Source organism: Branchiostoma belcheri, unplaced genomic scaffold, assembly GCF_001625305.1.
Source record: "Branchiostoma belcheri isolate BF01 breed outbred unplaced genomic scaffold, Haploidv18h27 scaffold15, whole genome shotgun sequence".
Classification (NCBI taxonomy): Eukaryota; Metazoa; Chordata; class Leptocardii; order Amphioxiformes; family Branchiostomatidae; genus Branchiostoma; species Branchiostoma belcheri.
In genome coordinates, this window is record NW_017802935.1 from 3,408,950 (window position 1) to 3,423,133 (window position 14,184).

A 14,184-nucleotide genomic window follows, 5' to 3' on the forward strand; every position below is an offset into this window, starting at 1 on the left:
GGAGGAACGTCCGCTCACCTGGAGGAGTGTACGCTCAAACCTGGAGGAATGTCCGATTTTGTGAGGACGAATGTACCAATTTCGGAGCAATGTCCAAATTAGATTGGTCGGGGTGGTTCGGCGCCTAGCTTACTTTTATTTCGCTAGCAAAAGTTAGAACCTTTCTGCGACTCTGTAGAGTACTGCGGGCCGAGGGCGATTTCTACCTGGCCCGCTAACCCAAATACCCCGGGGAGCCAAACTCGTGAGGCCGCGCGCGGAGAGCGTACGCTGCGGCGCCGGTGTTCACCTGCCCTGACAACACGCACGCCTCACGCCCCCTGCACGGGCCGGTGGGGGTGTCGGCGAAATATCCAATCACGCGGAGAAGTGTACCGATTTTGGAGGAATGTACGCTCAAAACTGGAGGAACGTCCGCTCACCTGGAGGAGTGTACGCTCAAACCTGGAGGAATGTCCGATTTTGTGAGGAATGTACCAATTTCGGAGCAATGTCCAGATTAGATTGGTCGGGGTGTATATATTTTAGGCTTGGCTCTCAGGGTAAATCTAACCGGCTCATCAGCCGCCTGTGGGTGGATCGCATTCGATAGGGTGGATAGGGTGAGCTTCCGCGAGCTTCCGCGGGCTTGGAGCTAATTGACGCGGCAACCTGTTGGAATAGGCACCTATAAGTATAACGTTGGCTAGGTTGCTCCTGTTACTGCAGTGATTTTTTTTGGCCGCTATGGGGGCGCTTTTGATCCATGGCGATTTCAACGCCGGGTGACTCCCACTGCTGCTCCTATTACTGCAGTGATTTTTTTGGCCGCTATAGGGGCGCTTTTGATCCATGGCGATTTCAACACCGGGTGACTCCCACTGCTGCTCCTATTGCTGTAGTACTTTTGTTGGCCGCTATGGGGGCGCTTTTGATCCATGGCGATTTCAACACCTGGTGACTTCCACTGCTGCACCTATTACTGCAATTACATTTTGGTGACTAGGGGGCGCTTTTGATCCATATCGATTTCAACACTTGGTGCCTCAAACTGTCGGATTTATGTTTGATTTGTTATGTTTTCCCCCAAATTAACAATTAATAGTAATAAAAATGGACGGGTTTTGGATAAATTAATTTGACCGTTGAAATATCTTTCTGTCTGGAAGAGTAAGATAGTAAATTATTCTATGATTATTTTAACACCTCTCCCTTTGTGTAACCAACTATGCTAATCCACATCTAACCAAAACTACCCAATTGAATTACATCATACAATGGATTATAACTCAAATGATTGCATGACGTAACTTATCCCGCTATCACACTATGGTTTATGCTTGATAAAACATACAAACTTCCCCTAAATCAGTTTCGACCAAAAACTATACTCCCGTCCCTGAAGTAAAAAGTAAAACACACACACACATGTACATGGGCAGTGACTTTTTAATAAATTACCTCATCACAAATACATGCAGAGAGAGAGATATTGGGCTCCTTTTCTTTAAAAAGAACACATCGGCATCAGACAACAAAGTGACACAGTAGAGGCATCCCGCAGATAACTACAGCATTCTGGGCAACGTGTAAATTCTGTCATCATTTGCAACATATTTGCGATTAAAAAGAACGGTTTCCTTCCACTGCAAGTACATTTTGAGTATAGCTTCAATGACAAACAATTGCATAGTATGGCAAACTCATGATAAACAAAATATATTTCTCCATATGTAAATATGCCAGTTTGAACAAAAGTTTGCCTACAGCTGCAATGTCCTATCTAGCCTAGCAAGACTGACTGAATGAACTTGCACTTAAAAACATATTTTTTTCCGGATAGTACATAAGAGGAACAAATACAAAATTTGAGTAAAATTTACAGGTTAAATGTTTTCATATTGACATTCAAAACTTACATTTACATATCCACAATACCTACACACTACCTATCAATGCTATACCTAATAATTATGCCACGACACTGCTCTTCAAGAGATCTCCTCACATTGAAGTAAGTTATGTACAAAAAGCTAACATACAGCTTACATAGTTCCTATAATGGAGTTCCTATTAGTAGCTGAAAACCAAGTTTTCGTCATTTTAGAAACGTGGAAATTTGTGCTGCTCCACACAGTAACAAACATAGCGCACGCGGGAACACAGTTGCCAGCTAAATGCGGTACTTTCACAACTCTGGAGTAACCCTACGTAAACATGAGTCACTCACAATATCTTTGTACACTACACTGCTCTGGTTTCTTGGAATGGACACGTCTGTACCTTTCATTGAGGAGTCATGATTATTGACGGACTCATCACTCTGGAATTGTTGATCATTGCAAGTATACAATTTTACAACAAAAAAAATGGTGATAGCATCGACTACAGGCTACTATCTACTCTTGTGACGATTAAATCTACTTACTGCCTATATGCAGAGGATGCAACAAAGTGAAAGGTGCTTTTACCATGATTGTGATTCTAAATATCTAAATAGTACCATCGATATGTGAATCCGACCATAGCAGTAAACGACATTTGTATATATAATTTTCATGTCCCTCTGAAAAATGCTTTGAGGTGAAAAGCTGTAACACTATCTAACGTACACCACTGTTAAGATTTTCTTTACCTATATGTATATGATCACAATCTTGATTGGCATAAAAAGTTCTGTCCAATAAATAAGGTGCATACATTGATTTCTGACACAGTGACATTGTATTGCTTCCTATCTACTTCAAAGCTAGAGATTCAATATAAACAGGCTCCACTCCTGAGGCAATGCCAAAAACATCTAAATTCTTTGTGTAATACCAACATTGTACAAGACAGGATGGCACTTAAGGATCATAATAAAACGTGTTTTGCAACTTTTGTGTGCAATGCAACAAGGTGATGGGTACATACAAGTTTATATATAAGTACAGCTCACAAATTGTTTCTTTATCTATATCATCTTAGCTCATGTGGTTATTAAATCTTGTAGAGGATCAGGGACTACAGCAGGGATGACTTTCTCCAGTCAGTTTTTTTAAAGTTACATTAAAAACATCTTAAGGACATTATAGAGAACATGGAGGTATGCGAAATTTCTCCCAATCTTCTTACCTCTATCTATACATATACAACATGCCAAAGCCACACAATATACATGTAGAGTAGACTTCAAGGGACTTGCTGGACTCGCTAGAAGGAAGCCTTGCTTCATCAAAAGACGATGTTAACCCTTCAATATCTATTGATGACATACAGTGCTGAATTTGTATTGTTTCAAGTGAAGTAAGAGTGCAAAAGGGTTTAATTGCGATTTTTCTTTCCAGTGGTAAACTTTTGCCTAATGCAAACAAGGAACAACATGAAAACAACAGCATTTCCTTCAGTGACTTGCATTAGTTAGCCTTACTGTAATAAACATTTAAAGACTGGTAGAAAGTCATTCCTGGTAAGGTTTTTTTTGCAGAGAAGGAAAGCCAACAATTTCATGAACAACATTTTATCTACTTTCCTCCATAGAATGTTATTTATTGTACAATTATAAGTATTTAGCACCACACAACGGCAGACCAGGTGTAACAATTTAACAACAGCTACATTGTATATATATTTACACTCTCTTTTATGTACACCCAAGCACAACTCCCTGTTATATGAGTGGTTGAGTCCATCTTGCTACAATGCAGATACCTTTGTGGATGCTCCCATTCATGACATGGGTGGGTACAGCAAGAGTCCCTCTTTATGACTGCAAAATTGGTAAGGTTGACTTGTTGACAGCTGAAGCCCGGTAAAACTCATACACGAGACGTCATGCCCAGAGGATAGAAGGACTGCATGGGGAGGACTGGCTTCGTATCATTCTGAAACAACACATGGAACAAGTATTAGCATTTACAATTACACAGTCACGCACATATACATTCCCTTTAAACAATATGAAAACCTAAACTTTTGGGACCAACACATGGCAATTGTGGCCTTTTCTTTTGTAAATCTAATATCATCTTTATAAAATGTGGTGAAAAGACCTACAGATTATGAAGGAAACAATTAGTAATATGATAATCATAATTGCCATTGAAATGGCTATACATTTCTTTAGAAACTACAAGTCTTCTAGACCAATCAAAACATTTGTAACAACACACGGCATACTTCTGTCATGCATATACAATGTACATGAACTTGGAGAAACCAACAGATCATTGGTGGGAAAAGAAGAAAACAAGGGAATATGAATCTGTAGATGTTGAGAGTTGAACACCCAAAGGTTTAAAAAACACACTAACTATTGAGTGTAGATAAACAGTAAGGGTTGTACATGTATGTATGCTAATAGAGGGCTGATGTTGTAGTAGCCTCCATAGCATGCCAAAAACTGGGGGTTTTGGGAGTCTTCAGGGTCTTTGGGAGCTTTTATGTCCTATTTTCTGATTGCATATAGACAACATAGCTGGCCTGGTAAAACAGCCGAAGACCACCAAACCCTGGTTCTATAAGCTATGGAGGCTAATGTTGTAGAGTGATCTTCAGAGTGAGCTACATCTATCCATAACAATGAAGAATAAGAAGGGGGGAAGAAATGCAGCTTGATATAAGAAGGTATCAGCACCTTACTGCAATTCTTGGGTCCCAAGTCAGGTGGCGCTACCCTAAGTCCTGGAAGGACAGCACCAATGGGTACATCTAATGGTGGCACCGGAGACAGGTCAGGGGAAGGCCTTGAACTTTGACCATTGACCTCTTTTGAACTTTGACCAATGGCTTCTGTTGAACTTTGAACTTTCCCCCAATACTTAATCATATTCTCTTCATCTTGAAGAGAAGAAATTTCTGGACAAGACAGTAGACTGTTTTTTTGGTCAGAAAAAAATACAATTTTTGGAAAAGATTAATATTGTTCAAGTTCTAGTTCAAGACCTCCCCCTTCATGCCATTGGCTTTGAGCCACAAAATTTTCCAAAGATTGTATGGGGAGGATCATTCATTGTAGGGAGGATATTGTAAAAAGAGGTTAAAAATGCTCCACTTCTGAACACAAATCAAGAAAGGAATCTACATGTACATGTAAAGTTACATCTACGTACTTGAAGTTAAGCAAAATATTTTCCTCTTTCTGCTTTTCTATTCTTACATGCCGAGGGACTTATTTCACTGGCTAGGTTTGTTTGATCTATAAAAAAGGAAAATGTTGTGATCATAGCCTTCAATGTTGCCCTATAAAAGATTGTAGGCACTGTTGTTGAAAGTGTTAGGAATGCTAGAAGAGTCAGAAAAGGACAGGCCACAAATAAGCAGAAAACAGAACACACCAAAAAAAGTCATAGTATAGAGTAGCATAGAGAGTATAAAGTACATTACATGTACTTTAATTGACAGCCTGCATAATCAGTCTACATAATGTATTTCCTACATGTATTGTCTATAATACCTAGTATCCAAAACAGACTCTGCTAATTTGAATATTCGTGACAGATCTGCCTCATTTGCATACTTGTGACGTTACCTGGTGGCTTCTCCTCTCGATGAAGGCGGTTAGTCTGGAGGTGTCCAGGTGTGCCAGGGCGGCCTCGGGCCCGGCAGAGCTGGTGTGTTGGACCCACGGGTGCTCCAGACCAGCAGCAGCCTGTGCTCTTTGGCTACAAGAAAAACACAACAACAACAAACGGTGTAAATTTGCACACTGTAATTCCTGATTTTTGCTGTTATGTTCACTGTTTTCACTGTCACTTCCGTAACGTGAACTTATCATTACAGTTAACAAATAATTCCTGGACTTTCTCTTTCATGCACCTGCTGCCACAGTGAATATATAGTTCCGTGAACATGTCCATTTTCTGTTAACTTTTGCTACCGTGAACATAAAGTGAATTACAGTATCTGGGACAGCTTGATCAAGTACCTTGAAGAAGGCCAAGTTCTTCAGCTTTACGAATAAATTTTCTCAGCTTTCCTCAGTTCATGTTGAACTTCGTATTATTCATTTATTTATGTATAACTTCCAGTTATATTGATTTCATTTACATCTTTTGTTATGTACTTTGTATAATTTATTATTCTTTTACTTATTGTACCCCCCTGGGCCTCCTTGGAAATCAGCTTTGGCTGAAGGAGCTACCCAGGTGTCTTTGAAGATTAAATAAAATAACTAAAGAAGGCCAATGGTTTGACTGTGAATTCTGAGAGTTTTAATTTCCTTGTGTTGGACGGTAGTTCCCCCCCAACAGTGTATAATGTAAATTGTGTATGTGTTTTAGAAGTTACAGCTGTCGTTCTAGTAGTGACATATTAAACAGTCCAGTAACACTTTTGCACCAAACCTACACTGTAGATGAACATAGACTAAGAACATGTATACAATTTATGTATGATTCTGAGATTTTTCAAAAGAACACTGTCTATCAGCTGACCTTTTTCCTTACGTTTTTTACCAGGAAGACTGATAAAACTCTTTTTCAGAATGGAGAAATACATAATGTACTACTAAACAGATATGACACATGTTGTACCTTGGATCAGCTATGAGAAATGATGCCACAAATTGCTTGGCCAAGTCAGTGACTTCTGTGAAGTACTCCTCGGGGAAACAGTAGTCCACCTTGGATATGTTGGTACACGTCTCCTCCACACTTTCATCTTGGAATGGAGAAACGCCACTCAACCTGCAGCAAACAGAGAAACAGTAAGTTTTGTGCATCAGTGTCTGTATAGCCAGTATAACTGCGTTTTGGCTAACATACCAGCTTCACAGGCATGCAGTGTAGCAGCAGCTGGCTACATTGCCAGGCTCATATTACACCAAACGACTTATTACACCTTCCCTTTGCACATCTAACTGCTAACTTCAAGCTATCTAGATGTGATGATGCCCTGACCATACTTGGTGGAAGTGAGTTTTTTATAAACTCATGCCATCCTTTAGTGAGAAAATTTAAGGCTGGTAGAGTTTGGAAGCTGACTTATACAGAACATCTCTTGTTCTTTTCTGAGCTGCAATAGTTTTAGGAGAGAATGAGTTTTGAACACCTCAATCCTTGGTTGAAAACTCTGGTACTTGAAGGCATTTCTTGTTCTTTTTTGAGCTGGTATTAGATACTTTGTAGAAGTTGGAGTCTGACTTACAGAACATAAGTAAGTACGCCGACGCTCCACATGTCAGTGTTGAGACAGACGGGGTGTCCGTTCACCAGCTCAGGAGCAGCAAACTCTGGACTACCTAGCAGGTTGTGGATGTAGAATCTACTGTGGGAGACAAGAACGAAACTAGTCAGCACTGGGGCAAAAAGAAAGGTGCTGTATCTATGAATGGACATGCCAGTGTAGGAAGACCTTGCACAACATACATACAACAACTATGTGAGGATGCGGGCTGCAGACCAGAAGACCTGCCCAGGGCCATGGAGGATAGGGAGGGCTGGCGGAAAAGAGTCTCGAGCATCCGTGAAATTCTCACAACCAGATGAGATGATGATCTATGACAAATCCATGCGAAGGCCTCTGAGTCAACCCTCCTCACTCAGGTGTAGGGACTGACACGGTCATCATACTCGGAAAATCTGTATATCTGTACATGAATCTGTATCATCTGTACATGAGTCTGTATCTGTACATGAATATGTATATCTGTACATAAACCTGTATCTGTGTATGAATATGTATATCTGTACATAAATCTGTATCTGTGTATGAATCTGTATATCTGTACATGAATATGTATCTGTGCATGAATCTGTATATCTGCATGTATCTGTATCTGTGCATGAATATGTAACGTTACAATCATTTATCTGTACATGAATCTGTATCTGATGATCTCCAGTGATTGCTATATATCTATGACACAAGCATAGATTTGGGTCTGGAAATCTCCTACATCTTCAATATAACCAAAAAAACATATTTATATACAATGCAACCAGCATTATACAAGACAGGGTAGCAACACAGGTGTATTTAACATTGTTTTCCTTACCTGTTACTGATTTGCTTGGCATCCCCAAAGTCAATGAGTTTGATCTTTGGCGTGAGACTATCACCATCAACCATTATGTTCTCCGGCTATAGGAATGGAAAACATTATTCCTCGTTAATGCAGCAAAAATAACAACCGTTCTTTGTCACATCTTGCAAGAGTTAAATTTTTATAGTCTAATTATGAAATGCTGATTATGACTTATAGAAAAAGGCTCGCAGAACTTCAAATTTAGTACTATTTATGAAGGATACCTCAGGTTCAGAAGGAAGAGGGTAAAATTATATATCGCACAGAGAAAAAATATTGGCCCATTTGAAAGGAGTCAAACCTTTCTGTATTTGTATAGCCGGTATAACCAGCCTTCGGCATAACACACCAACTTCGCAGGCACGCGGCGTGATGGCAGTTAGCTACATTACACAGAACAACTTCTTACACCTAACCCTTGAACGTCTAGCTATAAATATTGTTTAAAGCTATCTAATGATCTAAAGTTATCCTTCTCTTGCACATTGTATATTGAGATGTGAGACGTACCTTGATGTCTAGATGCGCCACCCTGCAGTTGTGTAGGTATTGCACAGCTTCCATGACCTGGATAACGTACCCCACCACGTGCTGCTCCGTGTAGTTGCCACGGTGATTCAGCACAATCCAGTCCAATAACCGACCGTGGGGGATGCTGGGAAACAAACACAAATAATGTCATCAGAGTGGTAAGTCACTGAGTAAAGAGACTTTTTTTTACACAACCAAGTCTTTTATTCAAATCAGGGCGATTCTGACAGGTTCGCATTGCACTGCAGCACAGGTGTCGCTGCTATAGATGCATTCCCAGTCAGAATTTCCCTGAAGAAGGTGACAGACGGTCACCAAAACGGCGGCTGAATAAAAGACTTGGTTGTGTAGAAAGAGTCTCTTTACTCAAACAGCAACACAGTGAGATGTATGAGCAAACAGTGGTTGATTTTGCATTTTTAAAGCCATCCAGTGCAGCTTTAGGGAAATCAGATTTTTCTAAGTCAATATTCTAGTCACTTATCTTCATACAAAGTTGAAACAACACTGTCCCAATGAGCAAAAATGCCCCAAATTCTGACAAAAAAATGGTGACTGGAAGACCTAGATTGATTTTTAGGGTACCACCCAGGAAATAAAAGGACTCATCTTGGGGCTTGTTTCTGCAGTTTTAAATGCCTTAAGTATGAAATACTGATTCAAATGTGCTAAGGTGGGACAGTATGTGTCAATATTATACAGATTGCCTTGTTCAGAATAGTATGTTAGACTCAAGTCTGATGTCGTGACTTAGATACAGTTTGCAGTCAAATACTTACAGTTCCAAAATAATGATAAGGCTCTGAGCTACATCGTACGCCTCGTGGACAGTGTTAAGGTGGGGGTGCTGGAGGCTCTGTAGAATGGACACTTCGTTGTCTGCAGCTTCCTTTGTCAGGTACTTTTTACTGATGAATTTAGCGGCAACCTCCCTCTTGGACCCCATGTGACAGCACATCTTCACAACTGAAAATCTCCCCCTGGGGAAAAAGGACATAACAGCACATTTATTATCATTTATTAAGGCCTGTGAACCAACAGGAGAGGCTGTTACAAAAGATATTTACCCCCTTCAATGGATAAGCAATGTAGCTGATGGCCTTCAGCACCAAGGACATAACCATTTTAAAAATAGTGCTTAAATGTGAAAATTTGGTCCATTTCGGCAGAACATCATGCTTAAAAAAGTCTACTTGTATGATACAATGTCTTAGAAGATTTTAATTCAGAACATCTTGGCATAGAATTTCTCAACCTTCTCATTGTGACTACATCAGGTACATGTAGGACAAACTTACCGGCCTATTTCACTAATCTCACTGTATGCGCTGAAGTCATTCTGCCATCGTATTCTGGGTACCTCCTCTCCATCTACCATTTCTGGAGAAAAGTCAGAACATATGTTTTACAGTAAGAAACAACCACTATTGAAGTCTCATCCACACATCTCAACAGACTTATATCAACAGATTTATGTATATATGAGCTGACTTTAAGCTAAATAAAGACTTGATTACAAACATACATATTTTACATAAATTTAGGTACTCAACATAAGCCATGTAAGGTAGACGTCACATATAAGTCACAATATTAACAATTATTTAAAGTATATAGTAGGGAGAATTCATTCCTCAATCTTGTGACAGGCTGAATAAAAGTTCTAAACGGGAACTACATGGCTCCAGATGTCTTACTGAGTGATGTAATAGATAGTTAGTTAGCTTGAGGAATGAATCCACTCTACTATATATTAACAAATATAAAAGAAGTGATCTTATCAAGAAGTTCACACCACCACACCACATAAAGGAAAACAAAGGGGAAAGAAAAGTGTTAGGTATGAAAGCAACACCACGTTTTACACATTAGAAGTTTGATCTAATCCGAAAGCACTCGCCCACACGAGGTACCTGTATCGGGCCTGAGTGTGATGGGTTCGGACGGCTCGCTCGGAGTGCTGATGCCTACGACATTGTTAGCGCTAACACGGAATTGGTAAACAGTGCCGGGGGTGAGGTCGTCTACGAGCTGCGTGGTTTCTGGCGCTACGGCTACGGCAGCCTGCCAGATCCCCACCCCTAGCGGGCGTAAGAAGAACAGCAGTTGTTATTTGTGTTATGCACCACAAAACAGGCATATCGTGGCTCTATAGTATACTCAACATGCACATTAGACCCAATTATTTACCATAGACACAAGTTGGAGTAAGTAGACAAGACAAGGCCTAGGGAAAAAAAATGTTGTGTTTCCTGTTTCAGTCCTGAAAAAATTAGGGTCGGTAGGTAGGGGTTATAGTTTTTTCTTTTTAGACTTCAGTGATATCTATATACCGTAGGGGTCCAAGTTATACAATACAGTTTAACAAAGTAAAACTTGCATGAGGACACTTTTATTTTCAATGTCAATGTTAGAAACCAATTGTACAACGTTTTATCATTCAGGTGTCAGATCATGGAACTAGAAAAGGTTGATCAGCTCATCCCTTGCACCCACAAAAAAGTCTAGGGTCGGAAGGGGAACAGAAAACACAACATTTTTTTCCTAGGCCCATTAACAACACAAGTTAGCAATTCTGTGACAATATTACCAGTTGTTTACTGATGCTCATAGCATGTCTATCTTTAAATGAAGCATTAAGCTCTTCATGCAATTTACATTAAAAACAATCATGCTTTTATACATGCTTGATTCATTCTTTGACATTGTTAGAAAAGCAAGTCACAATACACATTCTTGTTTAATCAGAGACATTATGATAGTGCATGTAGTAACAAGCATTTAAGAGAGTCTCACATACATGCAGATAGCAAGAAAAACATGTACATAACATTGTGCTTTTTAGCATTCACATGGAGACAACACAGACAAAGTACACATGGCATTATCCTGATGTTTCCTAAAACTGGTACAACTGCAAGCAAAACAGGACAATAATCAAGCAGAACAGGACAAGAATAGCACAGTTGTAGACATACCAGTTCCCTGTTCTGAATACTCCACTGTGTAAGCTGAGATGGGGCAGTTTCCAGTCTCCTTGGGTGGAGCCCATGTCAGAGTCACAGAGGTGGCAGTCTTCTCCTTCATGATTGGTCTACCAGGGGCACCAGGACGGCCTGTGGACCAATAGGGAAGGCTGTTATAAAAGATCTTTACCCCTTCTGTAGGTAAGCAAAAGGCTTACATTGCTGAATGTAGCAGAAAGCTTTCAGCACCAAGGACAAGGCCATTTTAAAAATTTGGCCCACGTACATGTTTTAAGGCTTATACAATACACAATCCATTACATCCCTCCCTCCACACACATGTGGGCTGTTACAAAAAAAACTTAACCCCGGCCTTCAACGGATAAGCAATGTAGCAGAAGGCTTTCAGCACCATGGACAAGACTGTTTTAAAACCAGGTGCTACAAATTTGGAAATTTGGCCTGTGTACATGATTTAAGGCTTATAGATCAATCTAATACACCCCCACCTTCCACACAGAAGATATTTACACCTTCTGTGGATAAACAATGTAGCAGAAGGCTTTCAGCACCAAGGACATAACCATGTTAAAAATGTGTAAATAATATAAAATAATTAGATGTTCAAAAAAAATCTTTCATAGCACTTTCGTAGCTGAAGTGCTATGCACAGTACATTATGGGTTTCGCGCAGGTGCATTACATTCTGCTGATATGCTCTATAGACCTATATGTACCTTGTACTGTTAACATCCCGGCTGTAGTGACTGAGCCGATCTCATTGCTGGCCACACAGGTGTACTGTCCTGTATCACTCAGTACTTTGGACGTACTAACCCGAAGTTCCTAGATATAGACCTACCTAAACCTAAAATGAAGTTTCTAATGACCTACCTTGTACTGTTAACATCCCGGCTGTAGTGACTGAGCCGATCTCATTGCTGGCCACACAGGTGTACTGTCCTGTATCAGACAGCACCGTGGAGGCGATGTGCAGCAGGATGTCTCCGTTATCGCTGTACGACATGCTGAAACGCGAGCTGGGGGACAGCAGCATCTGGTCGGGACCTCTCCACGATACGGAGGGACGGGGGCGGCCGCACACGTGGCACGTCAGCGTGGCCGGGTCACCGAGCTGGACGGTCGTGTTGGTCAACTGTTGGAGAAACTCTGGGGCAGCTGTGAAACAAACAGTAGGATGTTAACATTTCAAGCTTCAAAGGCAAATAGATCATTACTACTGTCAGTCACACTCTTAAAGAGACTATGATTTATATTGTGCAAAAACGGGATGGTACAATCCTTTAATTGGATTCGAGATCAAATACAAAATAAAGATCACACAATAGATCATACACATGCCGGGTTAGGCTTCTAATATGCAAATGTAGATGAAGACACTTGGAGGATTAGTTTCGCTCCAAAAAAGATCAGTTAATCTTATACTTTGTGACATGAGCCTTACAAAGAGATGTGTGTACCTACCATCATACATGTAGTTAGGGTTCAGCAGCTGAAAAATAAGTACAGTTCCTTTAGCAAACATACATGTGCAAAAAATTAATTCTTACACAATCGAAACTGAGAAGTTAGTCACTGTCATATTTAAGGAGTAGACAAGTCTAGAAATGACTTCTAGGCAATCATTCAAAAGGAATGCAAATTGAGATAATGTTTTAAGTGTTAAACTGTTACCTTGACGGAGACTTTAGTTCCATGAGGATCCTTGTCCTTAGACTTGGTTCTGTAGCCGTTCTTACTGGAGTGGGTGGGGCTGGCCTTGTCTTTCTTCTCACCTCGTTTCTTCTTGTGGAACCAGGACTTATTCCTGTAACATCACACAATCATACCTTAACTTACGTACTACATAACAGTTTATCATTACACATTCCTATATGTAAACTGTAGGTTATTTAATGGAAAATGAAAGAACAAGTAAGAAAACTGTCCTGAATTCCTTTTTGTCTCTATCATTTCTATGAAGAATATACGCAAATAGCTCCCATTATTAAATTTTTCAACTTTTTTGTGCTTTGTTGTCTTTTCTATCATACTTTTCATTCGTTAAGACTGTCCGGCCGGGCCCCGGTTTGGAAATGTGACCTCAGCCTTACTTGGTAGCATTCTCCCCGTCTGTCCCGTCCTTGGCACACCCCAGCACGTCCCCGGGGATCCAGCCCTCGGCGGCGGGCGACTCCTCCGTGGCGGCACGGTGCACCAGGAACATGTTGTGCTGATTGGTGGCCAGGATCTGCACCAGCTCGCCCTTAAACACTGTGATCTCGTCCTCCTTGATGGCGTTGTACGTCTGCTTCACATCAAGCTCCGTCGGTACGCCATAGTCGCTCTGCAAGGAAATTAAACCATGGAATTCTTAGTCTTGTAAGTAAGTTTGGTTTTCTTTTTAATGCCCATGATCATGATAATGATCATACTGGCATGCTCATTTTCACCTGAGTGAAGTGAGGAAAGTCGTGTGAAGTGCCTTTCCCAAGGGCACAAGATTGGTGACAGGGTTTGGGTTCGAGACAAACATGCTACCGCTACGCCACACGATCCCACCCTAAGTTGGCTTGCAATTCATAGATTTCCTCTACCTCATTCAACTATAACATGAATTTGAAGATCTCAGAATCGTGGCTTTACTATTACCAAACATTGCATCCTACACAGTTGTGTGCAGTGAAATTCTCCCCTTCATGA

At 40.6% G+C, this 14,184-nt stretch overlaps 1 protein-coding gene across 1 annotated transcript in view; it reads right to left on the reverse strand.

Moving 5' to 3' along the window:
* Positions 1–1,410: 1,410 nt before the first annotated feature.
* The window catches only part of LOC109465343 (kalirin-like), a 159,248-nt gene continuing 146,474 nt past the window's right edge, over positions 1,411–14,184 (reverse strand). Inside the window, exons 52-61 of the mRNA XM_019762557.1 lie at positions 11,494–11,631; positions 10,429–10,596; positions 9,814–9,895; positions 9,295–9,495; positions 8,495–8,639; positions 7,955–8,040; positions 7,105–7,224; positions 6,492–6,644; positions 5,489–5,621; positions 1,411–3,842 (exon numbers count right to left, since the gene is read on the reverse strand). Coding sequence (XP_019618116.1) covers positions 3,777–3,842; positions 5,489–5,621; positions 6,492–6,644; positions 7,105–7,224; positions 7,955–8,040; positions 8,495–8,639; positions 9,295–9,495; positions 9,814–9,895; positions 10,429–10,596; positions 11,494–11,631 — 1,292 coding nt within the window. The 3' untranslated portion in view covers positions 1,411–3,776. The remainder of the gene's footprint in view (positions 3,843–5,488; positions 5,622–6,491; positions 6,645–7,104; positions 7,225–7,954; positions 8,041–8,494; positions 8,640–9,294; positions 9,496–9,813; positions 9,896–10,428; positions 10,597–11,493; positions 11,632–14,184) is intronic.